The 15,579-nt window shown below is 42.7% G+C and overlaps 1 protein-coding gene across 1 annotated transcript in view; it reads left to right on the top strand.

Annotated features, from left to right (window-relative positions):
• The first annotated feature begins 2,435 nt into the window (after positions 1-2,435).
• Positions 2,436-15,579, top strand: part of rgs7bpa (regulator of G protein signaling 7 binding protein a) — a 32,734-nt gene continuing 19,590 nt past the window's right edge. The window contains exons 1-2 of the mRNA XM_055920295.1: positions 2,436-3,459; positions 6,256-6,422. Of these exons, the coding sequence (XP_055776270.1) occupies positions 3,310-3,459; positions 6,256-6,422 (317 nt within the window). The 5' untranslated portion in view covers positions 2,436-3,309. The remainder of the gene's footprint in view (positions 3,460-6,255; positions 6,423-15,579) is intronic.

Here is a 15,579-nt window from a genome sequence, read left to right as displayed (position 1 = left end):
TAGTGAACCTTTGAGTGAACAATTGTTGTTTGTTTACATTAAAATGAAACACTGGATGTAAAACAACCAATAGCCCTTTAGGTACAACTGAAGATTTATTGACACTTGCGAAGTATTGTGCGCATAAGTGTGCTAACCCCCCATATATATCCTAGTATTGCTCTGTGAAACTGACCTGTCATGGCCTCCCGGGTGGCACAGTGGTCTAGGGCACTGCATCGCAGCGCTAGCTGTGCCACCAGAGATTCTGGGTCCGTGGGGTGACGCAGAATTGGCCTAGCATCGTCCGGGTTAGGAAGGGTTTAGCCGGTAGGGATATCCTTGTCCCATTGCGCACCAGCGACTCCTGTGGCGGGCCGGGCGCAGTGTGCGCAAACCAAGGTTGCCAGGTGCACGGTGTTTCCTCCGACACATTGGTGCGGCTGGCTTCCGGTTTGGATGCACTCTGTGTTAAGAAGCAGTGCGGCTTGGCTGGGTTGTGTTTCGGAGGACGCATGGCTTTCGACCTTCGTCTCTCCCGAGCCCGTACGGGAGTTGCAGCGATGAGACAAGATAGTAATTACTAACAATTGGAGACCACAAAATTGGGGTGAAAAAGGGGGTCGTTTTTTTTTTTTTTTTTTAAAGAAAGAAAAAACCGACCTGTCATACACATTGCTAAGGAACCATGGGAAGGGCATCCTTTTAGTATGTTCTTCCAAGAGGTCCACACCGAAGTCAAATTCATGATTGCCTTAGACGAAGACAACGAAACAACATTAAGGGCTTTATTCAATCTGTAAAGCGGAAGTGTTACAGATTCCGTAAAAGAAATGTAAACGTGATTTCCAATTGAGGCAACATATGCATAATTTACTGTGAATGCAGTCTCCGCTAAAACGGGAACATTGCCTTTAAATTTCAATCACCCTGTAAAACTGAACTATCGCGATGCGGATTGAATTGAGCCCTTATTCGTTTTGAGGGATCTCTCTGTGTGTGTGAGTGAGTGAGTGAGTGAGTGAGTGAGTGACTGAGTGAGTGACTGAGTGAGTGAGTGAGTGAGTGAGTGAGTGAGTGAGTGAGTGAGTGAGTGAGTGAGTGAGTGTGTGTGTGTGTGTGTGTGAGTGAGAGAGGGAGAGAGGGAGAGAGAGAGAGAGAGCTCTCAGTGTAATGAATTTGGAGAAAGGGATCCTCTCAGGATTATTTTTGTGTACAATTAAGTAGTAATGCATGGTTGGAGAGAAGCACTTACCATACACGGCACACTGGACTCCTAATTTATTTAGAACATCTACCATATGCTTTCCCTTGGTGACTGTGCTTAGCAAGGAAGGGCTCAGACAGTCACCACTGAAAACTATCAACGAATTTAGCGACTGTAATACTTTTAGAGCTGTGGCAAACCTGGGGGAGAAAACCATGGCTAACATTTAGTTTTGTGAAATTCTAATGTTTACAAAGGCTAGCTAGATTGCCCAACACTAGACAGAGTGAAATTTCAACCAGACTTGATCCAGCCAACGAAAGTTAAAGTTAGTTAGGCCTAAGTGTTTTTTTGAAACGTTAGCTAGCTTGCGGCTCCGCCAACCAGTTATTCTGGTCTTGCTTCTATTTCGTACACATAATTAAAATGTAAAATAGTGAGAACTACTTCCGGTTTGTTACATGGTACCTCTGTTTCCAAACTTGAGAGATTGTCATCCATTTGTATTAGGCTACTGCTGGTGATTGTTGCAGAACTTGCTGTCCTGTCTTTTGCCTTTTTTGCGTAGAGGACGCACTGGAGCCAACTGTATGTTGTTAACTTGAATTTGTCTCCTTGGAGATAAATGGTCACGCACCCTGAAGAGGAGCGCATGAGACGCAATGAACAACCAATGCATTTCTACAATTTAGACCGGCAGGCCTAGGTAATTAAATATGACAAAATAACAAACATCTAGTCTATTGTAACTCTTGTTTTAATTAGTTTAATTATGTTACATAAGAAATTAGAAACATACTAATTAGCCTACGCAAAACACTGTGCGTGGGATTTCAGCACCTGGACAGCTCCATGTAAGCTTTCAGGTGCAAGCGGTGTTGTAGCAATGCACTTTGGACACTGAATTTAATTTATTGTAGGTCGACACATAAAGGTCCAGATGTCATCTCGATATCCTGTTTTAACTGATATTTGACCATATCACAAACTAACGTTATTAATTAAACTTACAAAACGTACATTTCTTTGAATTTTGGTTAAGTTTATAAACTGGGATGAACCAGACTTAGCCTAATAACCTTTAATAACTTTTTTCAAATTGGCCTACAGTTGTTTCATATTATAACCAATGTCCATGTTCGGCCTAGACTAGGCTATTTAACGAGAATACACATTTCGCCCGAGCCTATAGGCTAGCCTATATCAGTGAGTCTGGTTTGCTGGGTCCTATTAGTTAGTATTGCTGCCCTATGGGTGTGCAGTGTTGCCAGCCACGTCAGGCCTGTAGCAACTGCTCTGCTCGTCTCTTGTCTCACCAAGGCAAGGTTAGATACACTCTGGAGAAACTCGAAGGAAAAGACCTTGGGAACAAAATCGTCATATTGGCAACTAGGAATAGATTTCCTGTCGGTTTCCAGTGGGTTAGTGATGAAGCAGGTGTTAGAATTGCATTAAGTGACATTGCTTTATTATTTAGACGTTTGGCGACGTTTTTGCGTTTCCAAAAGAGAGGGTTTGCATACATTGCTAAAGACCCCACTCACTCCGTCTTATTGGTGTTTAATTGAAACGCGCAATTATAAGAAATGGTTGCCTTTGGTGAATGCCAGTGAATGCGATTGCTTTCCACCGACCAACACGGCGGCGGTGCGCTAGGACACTTCAGCTAGCTGGATCCCGGGTCGGGTGTGTACATAGGCTTCCGTTACCGTATACTATCAGCTGTAGTGAAGGTGACTTGCGCCCCCTTTGCAGTCGAGGCAATGCGGAGAGGAGTCGCGAGCGCTCATCCGGTACTTCTGCGCTCTGAGGTATGCCTGCAAACATCTCTGCTTTTTCTTAGACTTTCTTAGACTTTTTCTTAGAGAGAGGTAGAGAGAAAAAATATCTGATTTTTCTTAAACAGTAGAGAGAGGCAGAGAGAGAGAGAGAGAGAGAGAGAGAGAGAGAGAGAGAGAGAGAGAGAGAGAGAGAAATCAAGAGCAATAATAAACCACAGATAAACTGTCTCGTCACCAAAATAGCCTAGCCCAAAAACGAAAGAGAGAACAGGATATCGGCGAATATAGGTGGTGGGGTATAACGTTCTGTATTAGAGCTGTTTTACTACTGGATGTGTATGCATGAGTTCTGCACCGAATGGGCGCAAGAACCGCCCCAGATCCACCGGGAACATCTTCCAGATCGGCAAGGCTTCCTACCGAGACCCGGAGAGGAGGGAGAGCACGGAGAGCACACGCAAAGCCCAGCGCGCCGTGACAGACTGTAGGATGGTAGGTATCGAGCTTGCGACATTTAACTCACAGTGCTTATTTCCTCTGCATGTTGCAGCTAAAGTCGCGTGCTCATCCACCCTTTCTCTATTTCTTTCTTGAAAGTCATTTCATCTGTTTGCACTGATATTGGCTGTTTAAACTGCAACAAACTGCAAATGCACCCACCCCCTCCATTGTATGTAGGCCTATTGTCTGGTGAAAATGAAATCCATTTGCGTTGCTGTTGTTGCAGAGAAGACAAATTGACGTGCTCATGTTTTTTTTTACCCGTTTTTTTGTCATTGATTGTGATGGTGGGATTTGCATTTTGGAGCATCAAGTGTTGAATGCCCGGCTGGCGATGATTTCGGGGTGATCTCCAATATCGCCTACATTTCAGAGTTGTCTAACGGGCTCTGTTTGATGGACGCAGATGGCCACTGATTTGACAGGTGCTGGCAGAACCGTCCATATGTATTCTCTCCCCGCTCATACTGTGCATCAGTGAACGTCATTGAGTCTCAGTACCCGGAGAACAGCAGAATGCTCCTGAGTTTCGAGCGCTGGTAGAAATGAACAGCGTTGTCCCGTCCAAAGGATTCAACGCTCTACTTCGTTCGATGCACATAGCCGAACTTAGCATAACGTGTTGTCGTCAATTAATAATTCATTAATTTTACATAGGTACATTCACTTTGTCATTTCATATCCTATATACCTAATGTTGTTAGGCATCAATATTGATTAGCCTATATTTGTAGTGTGGAGGTTAGAATAATACCCCTGTCCAGGAATCAGTGCTTTTTTGGAAATGGCTGTCAATTTATTCAAGATATGCTCTGGTTTAGAGAGGAACAATGGACTGAAAGGCGTGGAGTTGCTGTCCATAGGATGGTGCTGAATAGCTAAGGTAGTTATTGAACCTGCAGTGCGGACGTCTTCATTGTCTCCCCACTGTAAAAACCTAAAGCTGCTAAATTGACAGCCCACCTGTGAATATAGGATGACTATTGCTCTGATTTAACCTACAAGTCAATATGTTGTTCTGGCAACTGCTGTCGCAAGTAGGCCTACTGCAACTTTGTCTGCTGCTGAAATGTTTACAATTCCCCATGAGAAAGCCACATATGTTTACAGTAGCCTACATAATCTAACCTTAAGTGCATTTGTAAAGTATTTAGACCCCTTAACTTTTGCCACATTTTGTTATGTTACAGCCTTATTCTAAAATGGATTTAAAAAAAGAATTCCCTCATCAATCTACACACATTACCCCATAATGATGAAGCGAAAACAATTTTTTAGAAATGTGTTAAAAAAAATACAAATAAATAACAGAAATACCTCTTTTACATAAGTATTCAGACCCTTTGCTATGATACTCCAAATTGAGCACAGGTTCATCCTGTTTCCATTGATCATCTTTGAGATGTTTCAACAACTTGATTGGAGTCCACCTGTGGTAAATTCAATTGATTAGACATGATTTGGAAAGGCAACTGTCTATATAAGGTCCCAAAGTTGACAGTGCATGTCAGAGCAAAAACCAGGTCGAAGCAATTGTCCATAGAGCTCCGAGACAGGATTGTGTGGAGGAACAGATCGGGGGAATGGTACCAACATTTTCTTTGCAGCATTGGAGGTCCCCAAGAACACAGTGGCCTCCATCATTCTTAAATGGAAGAAGTTGGGAACCACCAAGACTCTTCCTAGAGCTGGCCGTCCGGCCAAACTGAACAATCGGAGGACCAAGAACCCAATGGTCACTCTGACAGAACTCCAGATTCCTCTGTGGAGATGGCAGAACCTTCCAGAAGGACAACCATCTCTGCAGCACTCCACCAATCAGGCCTTTATGGTAGAGTAGCCAGACGGAAGCCACTCCTCAGTAAAAGGCACATGACAGCCTGCTTGGAGTGTGCCAAAATGCACATAGAGGACTCTCAGACCATGACAAACAAGATTCTCTGTTTTGATGAAACCAAGATTGAACTATTTGGCCTGAATGCCAAGTGTCACATCTGGAGGAAACCTGGTACCATCCCTAAGGTGAAGTATGGGGGTGGCAGCATCATGCTGTGGGGATGTTTTTCAGCGGCAGGGACTGGGAGACTAGTCAGGATCGAAGGAAAGATGAAAGGAGCAAAGTACAGAGAGATCATTGATGAAAACCTGCTCCAGAGCGCTCAGTACTTCAGACTGGGCGAAGGTTAACCTTCCAACAGAACAACGACCCTAAGCACACAGCCAAGACAACGCAGGAGTGGCTTCGAGACAAATCTCTGAGTGTCCTTGAGTGGCCCAGTCAGAGCCTGGACTTGAACCTGATCGAACATCCATGGAGAGATCTGAAAATAGCTGTGTAGCAACGCTCCCCATCCAACCTGACAGAGCTTGACAGGATCTGAGAAGAATGGGAGAAATGGGAGAAACTCCCCAAATACAGGTGTGCCAAGCTTGTAGCGTCATACCCAAGAAGACTCAAGGCTGTAATCGCTGCCAAAGGAGCTTCAACAAAGTACTGAGTAAAGGGTCTGAATACTTATGTAAATGTGATATTTCAGTTTGTTATTTTTTATAAATTGTCCCAAAAAATCTAAAAAACAGTTGATTGATCAGGGGGGAACATTTAATCAATTTTAGAATAAGTCTGGAACGTAATTTTGGGGGGAAAAAGTCAAGATGTCTAAATACTTTCCGAATGCACTTTACATGGAAGAACTTTGTAAGGTCTTGCTGTGGCTCGTGACAGAGGAACCTAATATCCGAGGTCCAAATAATATTAAATCATGTTTATTTCATTTTACCCCCCAGATCGTCCAGGAGTTTAACACACTTGTGGCCCTGTATCGTGAACTGGTCATCTCCATTGGCGAGATCTCCGTCGACTGCCCCTCAATACGGGCCGAGATGCACAAGACGCGAACTAAAGGCTGTGAGATGGCAAGAGCTGCACACCAGAGCCTGTCAGTCATTTCGGGGTAAGTAGCTGTCGCTGTCCCTGGTGTTGAAAGGCAACTATTGTTCTCTCTCACAGACATGGGCCACAGCCTTCATTTAAAACCTCAGCTTGGAAATGTTACCTCGGTTTCAGACTCTGCTTTCAGTTTAGAGTGGCCTGTGTGAGCTTTGATTTTTGTTCTGACTGATCTGTACATTTTTGTAATTGCAGCATAGAACACACTATGGATATGCATGTTTTTTAAAAATGTATTAACTTTATTTACCAATAGAGTTTTAAATGACCCTATCTACCACAGGAATCCAGTTGTAATTTGTTTTGTAAGGTATTCCATAACTAGGGTCCATTAAACAAAAGGTAGGATTTACCAAACTTTGTGGAGACAAGCGGGACGTCAAGAGTTAACCAACCCTGCCCAACGGATTTGGTATCTCAGATTTTTATATCTCAGCAGGGAAGTGAGGTACACTATACACAGTTGAACAGTACATACACTTAGGTTGGAATCATTAAAACTCTATAGTTTTAACAAACTATAGTTTTGGCAAGTCGGTTAGGACATCTACTTGGTGCATGACACAAGTCATTTTTTCAACAATTGTTTACAGACAGATTATTTCACTTATAATTCACTGTATCACAATTCCAGTGGGTCAAAAGTGTACATAAACTAAGTTGAATGTGCATTTAAACAGCTTGGAAAATTCCAGAAAATTATGTCATGGCTTTAGAAGCTTCTGATAGGCTAATTGACATAATTTGAGTCAATTGGAGGTGTACCTGTGGATGTATATCAAGGCCTACCTTCAAACTCAGTGCCTCTTTGCTTGACATCATGGGAAAATCAAAAGAAATCAGCCAAGACCTCAGAAAAAAAATTGTAGACCTCCACAAGTCTGGTTCATCCTTGGGAGCAATTTCCACACGCCTGAAGGTACCACGTTCATCTGTACAAACAATAGTACGCAAGTACAAACACCATGGGACCACGCAGCCGTCATACCGTTCAGGAAGGAGAGGCGTTCTGTCTCCTAGAGATGAATGTACTTTGGTGCAAAAGTGCAAATCAATCCCAGAACAACAGCAAAGGATCTTGTGAAGATTCTGGAGGAAACAGGTATAAAAATATCTTTATCCACAGTAAAACAAGTCCTATTTCGACATAACCTGAGAGGCCGCTCAGCAAGGAAGAAGCCACTGCTCCAAAACCACCATAAAAAAGCCAGACTACGGTTTGCAACTGCACATGGGGACAACGATCATACTTTTTGGAGCAATGTCCTCTGGTCTGATGAAACAAATATTGAACTGTTTGGCCATAATGACCATCGTTATGTTTGGAGAAAAAAGGGGGAGGCTTGCAAGCCGAAGAACACCATCCCAACCGTGAAGCACGGGGTGGCAGCATCCTGCTGTGGGGGTGCTTTGCTGCAGGAGGGAGTGGTGCACTTCACAAAATAGATGGCATCATGAGGGAGGAAAATTATGTGAATATATTGAAGCAACATCTCAAGAAATCAGTCAGGAAGTTAAAGCTTGGTCGCAAATGGGTCTTCCAAATGGACAATGACCCCAAGCATACTTCCAAAGATGTGGCAAAATGGCTTAAGGACAACAAAGTCAATGTATTGGAGTGGCCATCACAAAGCCCTGACCTCAATCCTATAGAAAACTTGTGGGCAGAACTGAAGAAGCGTGTGCGAGCCAGGAGACCGACAAACCTGACTCAGTTAGACCAGCTCTGTCAGGAGGAATGGGCCAAAATTTACCCAACCTATTGTGGGAAGCTTGTGGAAGGCTACCCGAAACGTTTGACCCAAGTTAAACAATTTAAAGGCAATGCTACCAAATACTAATTGAGTGTATGTAAACTTCTGACCCACTGGGAATGTGATGAAAGAAAGAAAAGCTGAAATAAATCATTCTCTTTGCTATTATTCTGACATTTCACATTCTTAAAATAAAGTGGTGATCCTAACTGACCTAAAACAGGGAATTCTTACTAGGATTAAATGTCAGGAATTGTGAAAAACTGAGTTTAAATGTATTTGGCTAAGGTGTATGTAAACCTCCGACTTCAACTGTATACAAAAGTATGTGGTCACCCCTTCAAATTTGTGGATTCTGCTATTTCAGCCACACCCGTTGCTGACAGGTGTATACAATCGAGCACACAGCCATGCGATCTCCGTAGACAAACATTGGCAGTAGAATGGCCTTACTGAAGAGCTCAGTGACTTTCAACGTGGCCTCGTCATAAGAGGCCACCTTTCCAACAAGTCAGTACATCAAATTTCTGCTATGCTAGATCTGCCCCGGTCAATTGTCGGTGCTGTTATTGTGAAGTGGAAACGTCTAGGAGCAGCAATGGCTCAGCCGCAATGTGATAGGCCACACAAGCTCACAGAATAGGACCGCCAACATCAGATTGCAGCTCTAACAAAGCTTGGTCAACATTCGGTGTAATGGCATACATAACCGTATCGTCTGCATACAGATGAATATTACAGGATTTAAGACATAGACCAATGTAATTTGTGTAAATAGTAACGAGAACAGGTAACAAAATCAACACTTTTCATAATATCAACGAATCTAGACTTGACACCATCAGAAGGCACCCATTGTGTCATATCTGTCAAATAGTTCTTAAACCATTTGCAAGACTCCTTATCCAGTTTTTGAATGAGTAGGGAACGGTCAACGGTGTCGAATGCCTTGGAAAGGTCTATAAATAAGGCACCACAATGTTTTCTATGATCTAGGTCATTTAACACATCATCTTAAACAAGCAATGTGGCTGAAACAGTGATATGTCCAGATCTAAAAACAGATTAGTATATATTTAAAATAGAGTGAGAAGTTAAATAAGTTCTCAGCTGGGAGTTGGTCAGGGATTCTAATACCTTGTCTAGTCAAGATAACTTGGATATTGGGCAGTAATTATCTAAGTCAGAAGGATTTTTGCCCTTACTGTATGTAGGGGGAGGACATGTACCTCTTTCCAAATCTTAGGGATAACACCAGTAGCAATTGTTAAGTAAAAAATACAGGTTAAAGATTCAACAATGAATGGGGCAGAGAGCGGTAGTAAGAAGGGGTCAGGTGAATCAACCCTGTGGATTTTTTACATCGATCTTTAGCAAGGCACTTAATACATCATAGACATCAAATGGTTGAAATGAAAATAAATGATGTGAGTCTGTTAGAGCATCATTCTTTACAGTCTGTTCTGAGGTGACAAAAGGACTGCCTGTTTTGGAATTACATACATTTTTATAGACTATCCTTTCAAACAGGTGGCCAGCTGAATCAAAATGGTTATACACTACACATGAACATTTAGTCTAGTATGGGACTAGTATGTCAAAACCTGCGGTGGCAACGAGAGGGTGGGGTTTTGTTTCAAAGATTTGACCACTTTCCAGAAGTTGACTGGATTACCACCACTCTCCAATACACAATTCAATAAATATGTTGATTTAGCTTTTCTAACCAGATATAGACATCTATTTCTCAAATGTCTGAAGGACTGAGTCAGACATAGAATCATCAGTCTAGCCTTAGCCCAAGCTACATTTATTTACTGCAATTTCTCAGACAATTCATGCATGAATCAAGGATCAGATTTGTCTTTTATCCTTAGTTTTTTTTACGGCGCATATTTATCTGGAACAGAGTTAAACAGGGAAATAGAACAATTAAGGGCCTGTCCGAGTCAGTGATAGTTGATACAACACATCAGTCACTCAACTTCAGGTCAGACAAAAACATTTTGCTCATTAAAATTCCTATAATATCTCTTTTTAATAATGCATGAGCCAGTTTTAGGTAGTTTTGTAAGGACCGATGCTGGGATACGAGAAGCAAGTACAGGGAGTGAACATTTAATGGATATTAGACAAGAAACAAACAAGGACAGCGTCTGGACAGGGGAAAACATAACGACATCAATGCTGACACAGGGCACAAACTGAGGAGCAGACAGATATAAAGGGGCAATCAACAAAGTAAAGGAGTCCAGGTGAGTTCAATGAGCGCTGATGCGTGTAATGATAGTAACAGGTGTGCATATGAAGGGCAGCCTGGCACCCTTGAGTGCCAGAGAAGGGAAGTGGGAGCAGGTGTGACAGTACCCCCATCCCCCCTCTAGGGGCGCTACCCGAGGCATGGCGCTAGACTAGCAGGCTGAAGCGTAGAAGCCCAACGAGCCGGCTGAGACATGGGAGCCCGACGAGCCGGCTGAGGCATGAAAGCCCGACGATGCCGCAGAGGCGTGGGAGCCTGACGAGCCTGCAAAGGCGTAGGAGCCCGACGAGCCAGCTGAGGCGTAGGAGCCCGACGAGCCAGCTGAGGCATGACGTGGGATGGAAGCCTGCCGAGCCAGCACCCGGACCCGACATCACCACCAAAACCATAAACAAGAACTCCCTGATGCTTCAAATAGTGGTGTCAGACGCTGGGAGACGAGAAGCAAGTACATGGAGTGAACATTTAATGGATAGTAGACTAGAAACAAACAAGGATAGCGTCTGGACAGGGGAAAACGTAACAACAAAGTAATGGAGTCCATGTGAGTCCAATGAGCGCTGATGCGCGTAATGATGGTGACAGTTGTGCGTAATGAAGGTCAGCCTGGTGCCCTTGAGCGCCAGAGAGGGGAAGCGGGAGCAGGCATGACAAGTTTAACATCTCTTATGCAGGTAATGTTACAATGGTCACTGAACTCATTGGCAAATATCCCATTGGCTGTAAACTTATGAAGGGCATTCGTTAGAATAATATCTAAGAGAGTAGATTTTTCAGAGTGTTAAAAGTTGAGGCGAGTTGGTTTAGTTATCAACTGAGTTAGATTTAGCTCAGTACAAATATCTTTCAGCCTATCAAATACTAGCAACAACCAATCCAGATTAAGATCACCCACTATTAATAATTTGGATTTAGCATAATTAGACAATTTGCAAAGAGCACATAAGGAGGCTGAGGGAGGGTGATATATTCCCACTACCGTCAGATGAGCATTATTACCAATGCCCACATTTAAGACTAGACATTCAAATTGCTTAGGTACAGGGATGGTAATGGATACAGAAACATTTAAATGGCTCTTTATCTATATAGCGACACCACCTCCTCAGCCATCTCTGTCAGATCTAAAAACATTATAACCAGTCAGAGACACATCAGAGTCCGGCATAGACTTCTTTAGCCAAGATGCAGCTATAACCAGAATGTCCACGTTGGTTTGAGAATCCGGAGTTACAATCAAATTTATTTTTGAAATCAAACTTCTTGCGTTTACTTGAATCAGTCCAAGGCCGCAACTGCAGGATTTCAGATCAGCAGAAGTTTCTAATACGAACATGCCACATTCAGCAGGTTCAGCAGGTAACTCCCTATTAGAAAATACTATGGCGTTGGCTCTAATTGGAATAGATACAAGATTTCCTAGAACTGAACCATTAGGCCTGTGCCTCGAACAAAGACGTGGATTAAAACAAGAGTCAATAAGGTTTACTTGTTGCGGGCAAGGTATGATATTCCATCAAATTTGTAGTACCTATTTGATACTAGCACTAAGCATCCTAGCTCCTCCCTTTTTAAGAACAGAGGACATTCCCAAAATAAGTAGAAATTGACAATAATATCCAACACTCTTTTGAGAGAAGAGTTTCGACTTCATCCAAGAGTCCAGCGAAAGTAGCCAGGATAAACGAGCCTGTGGGACGTTGTCTGTGGGTTGCTCCAGGGGATGGCTGGCTCAGTAACCCAGGCCCAAGGTAGTATCCTCAGTAACTATTGCCGAAGAGCCCAATCTCGTAGAGCAGGTATTCCCAGGGGTACGCGCAAGGCTGTCGGATGTACGCCAAATAAAAATGTGATTAATAAAAAATATATATATTTTCAAATAGTACATTCATATTTTTCAACGGGGCTACACATTCGGGTGAGGTTTTATTGTTGCCTGAGTAGCCTCGTTTCACTGCCCAAAATACAATTAAACCATCTAGTGTTCAGCGGAATAACAACACAATGTCAAATACAGGTAGCCTAGTCAAAAAATTTGCATTCAATCACATTAACCTTTACTCTCTCGCGGGAAATGTTCACTCTTGCGCAGACATTTCGAAACAAAACATGCCAATTAAAAACATTTGCCACAGTAGTTTTTTGAGCGAGAATAAAGACGACTTTCGAGTAGTAAGAAGTATAAAAGCAACAGATACCATTAATAAGAAGGTGCTAGAAGCGTTTTATATCGTGAGCTACCGAGTGGCTAGGACAAGCAAGCCGCATACTTAATTCTTCCTCCTGCAGCAGATATGGCTGGGACAATGCTGGGGGAAAGGCCCAAAAAACTATACAGACAATGACTTCATCAAACAACACTGTTTCACGACGCATCAGTGACATAGCATGAGAGGTTTTGAAACAATTACTGCTTTGCATACAAGCCAGTGAATTCTATGCGTTAGGGCTGGATGAGTCAACAGACATGGCGGGCCTGGCACAGCTCCTGGTATATGTCCGTTATGTTTCTGGGGGGTCAATTAAGGAAGTCATCCTCTTCTGCAAACCACTGGAAACCAGGACAACATGAGAGGATATTTTTAAAGTACTGGACAGCTTTGTGACATCAAATGGACTTTGGTGGATGTGTTGGTATAAGTACTGATGGCGCAAAAGCCATGACAGGGAGATCTAGTGGAGTGGTAACGCCCGTGCAAGCAGTTGCTCCGGACGCCACTTGGGTACACTGCAGCATCCACCGATAGGCTCTTGCCGCCAAGGGAATGCCTGAGCGCTTGTAAGACGTTTTAGACACTACAGTGAAAATTGTTAACATTGTTAACGCAAGGCCCCTAAACTCTTGTGTATTTTCTGCACTATGCAATGATACAGGCAGCAACCATGTAACGCTTTTACAATATACAGAAGTGCGCTGGTTATCAAGGGGCAAGTATTGATACTTTTTTAAAATTGAGAGACGAGCTTAACGTTTTCTTTACTGACCATCATTTTCACTTGTCTGACCACTTGCATGATGACTTGTTAATCACACGACTGGCCAATCTGGGTGATGTTTCTTCGCGCCTGAATGATCTGAATCTAGGATTACAGGGACTCTCCGTAACTATATTCAATGTGCGGAACAAAATTGAGGCTATGATTAAGAAGTTGAAGCTCTTTTCTTTCTGCATTTAACAAGGACAACACAGAGGTCTTTTCATCCTTGTTAGATTTTTGGTGCGCAAGTGAACTCAAGCTTACGTACAATGTCAAATGTGATATAGCGAAGCACCTGAGTGAGCTGGGTGCGCAATTACTCAGGTACTTTCCCAAAACGTGTGACACAAACAACTGGATCCGTTATCCCTTTCATGCCCTGCCTCCAGTCCATTTACCGATATCTGAACAAGAGAGCCTCATCGGAATTGCAACTAGCGGTTCTGTGAAAATTGAATTTAATCAGAAGCCACGGCCAGATGTCTGAAGTTTCTTGCCTTGGCAACTTGCGCTGTTAAGACACTGATGCCCTTTGCAACCACGTACCTATGTGAGAGTGGATTCTCAGCCCTCACTAGCATGAAGACTAAATACAGGCACAGACTGTGTGTAGGAAATGACTTAAGACTGGGACTCTCACCAATACAACCCAACATTGCAGAGTTATGTGCATCCTTTCAAGCACACCCTTCTCATTAACCTGTGGTGAGTTATTCACAATTTTTTACGAACAAATAAGGTTTTATATGTAAGATGGCTAAATAAAGAGCAAAATTATTGATTATTATTATTATATTATTATTTGTACCCTGGTCCTATAAGAGCTCTTTGTGACTTCCCACAAGCCGGGTTGTGACAAAAACTCACACTCATTCGTATGTTTAATAAATGTATCGTATAGTGTGTGTGTGGCAGGCTTACAAATGATGTCAAAAACAACATTTGAGAGAGCACCGACACTGGTGCTAGAGGGGGTACGTAGCTGGAGGCGGAGTGTTTGAAGGGGTACGGGACTATAAAAAGTTTGGGAACCACTGTCATAGAGCACCCTGGCTTTTCCTCTCTGTGATTTAGAATTGTTTTATCAGAAACAGCATGCGGTCTTGAAGTCTCCATAAGGTGTCAGCATGCTTTAGCCACGTTCGGCTAGGTGAAATGAATGAGTGTGCTTTTGCGTACTCCCTTAAAAGAATTTCGCTTGAAAAATGAGAATAAAGCGGTAATAGTACTGTTTGTCCAATTTGAGACGCCGTAGCCAGCATACGGGACCATTTTTGTCAACGGGTATTTTTCTCAGCTCATACAGGAGTGATTTATACATTTTTATATTCATAATTGTTCAATTGTGATTCATCATGGGGTGCTGCAGCACCCTCAGCACCCCTACTTCCTGCGGCTATGCTTGCACAGTTCAGTGGCCTATCCTTATCGCTGAGTGTGGTATTGACCTGCCATACTGCTGCTAAGGAGTTGGTGGAGAGTTTGCTATAGTATTGCAGGAGAGTTCCACTGACTTTGCAGTTGATTCGTCTGTGGATCCTTTTGAGAGAAAGCAGTAGCAGTATTACCTCTTTTGGAGGATATACAGTGCCTTCAGAAAGTATTCACACTCCTTGACTTGTTATACATTTTGATGTGTTACAAGGTGGGATTAAAATGGATTTAGTTGTCATTTTCTGTCAACAATCTACACAAAATAATCTGTAACATCAAAGTGGAAGAACATTTTTAAAAAACATTATTTTTTTTTTAATATGAAGACTAGTTTATCTTAATTACAAGAGTATTCAACCCCCTGAGTCAATACATGTTAGAATCACCTTTGGCAGCAATTACAGCTGTGAGTCTTTTGGGGTAAGTCTCTAAGAGCTTTGCACACCTGGATTGTACAATATTTGCACATTATTATTTTAAAAATTCTCCAAGCTAGGTCAAGTTGACTGTTGATCATTGCTAGACAGCCATTTTCAAGTCTTTCCATACATTTTCAAGCCGATATACTGTAAGTCAAAACTGTAACTAGGCCACTCAGGATCATTCAATGTCATCTTGGTAAACAACTCCAGTGTATATTTGGCCTTGTGTTCTGGGTTATTGTCCTGCTGAAAGGTGAATTTGTCTCCCAGTGTGTCACGCCCTGGCCATAGAGAGGCTTTTATTCTCTATTC

Source organism: Salvelinus fontinalis, chromosome 4 (assembly GCF_029448725.1).
Source record: "Salvelinus fontinalis isolate EN_2023a chromosome 4, ASM2944872v1, whole genome shotgun sequence".
Classification (NCBI taxonomy): domain Eukaryota; kingdom Metazoa; phylum Chordata; class Actinopteri; order Salmoniformes; family Salmonidae; genus Salvelinus; species Salvelinus fontinalis.
The sequence above is the reverse complement of the archived record's forward strand: the minus strand, read 5'-3'. Positions and strand labels throughout refer to the sequence as shown.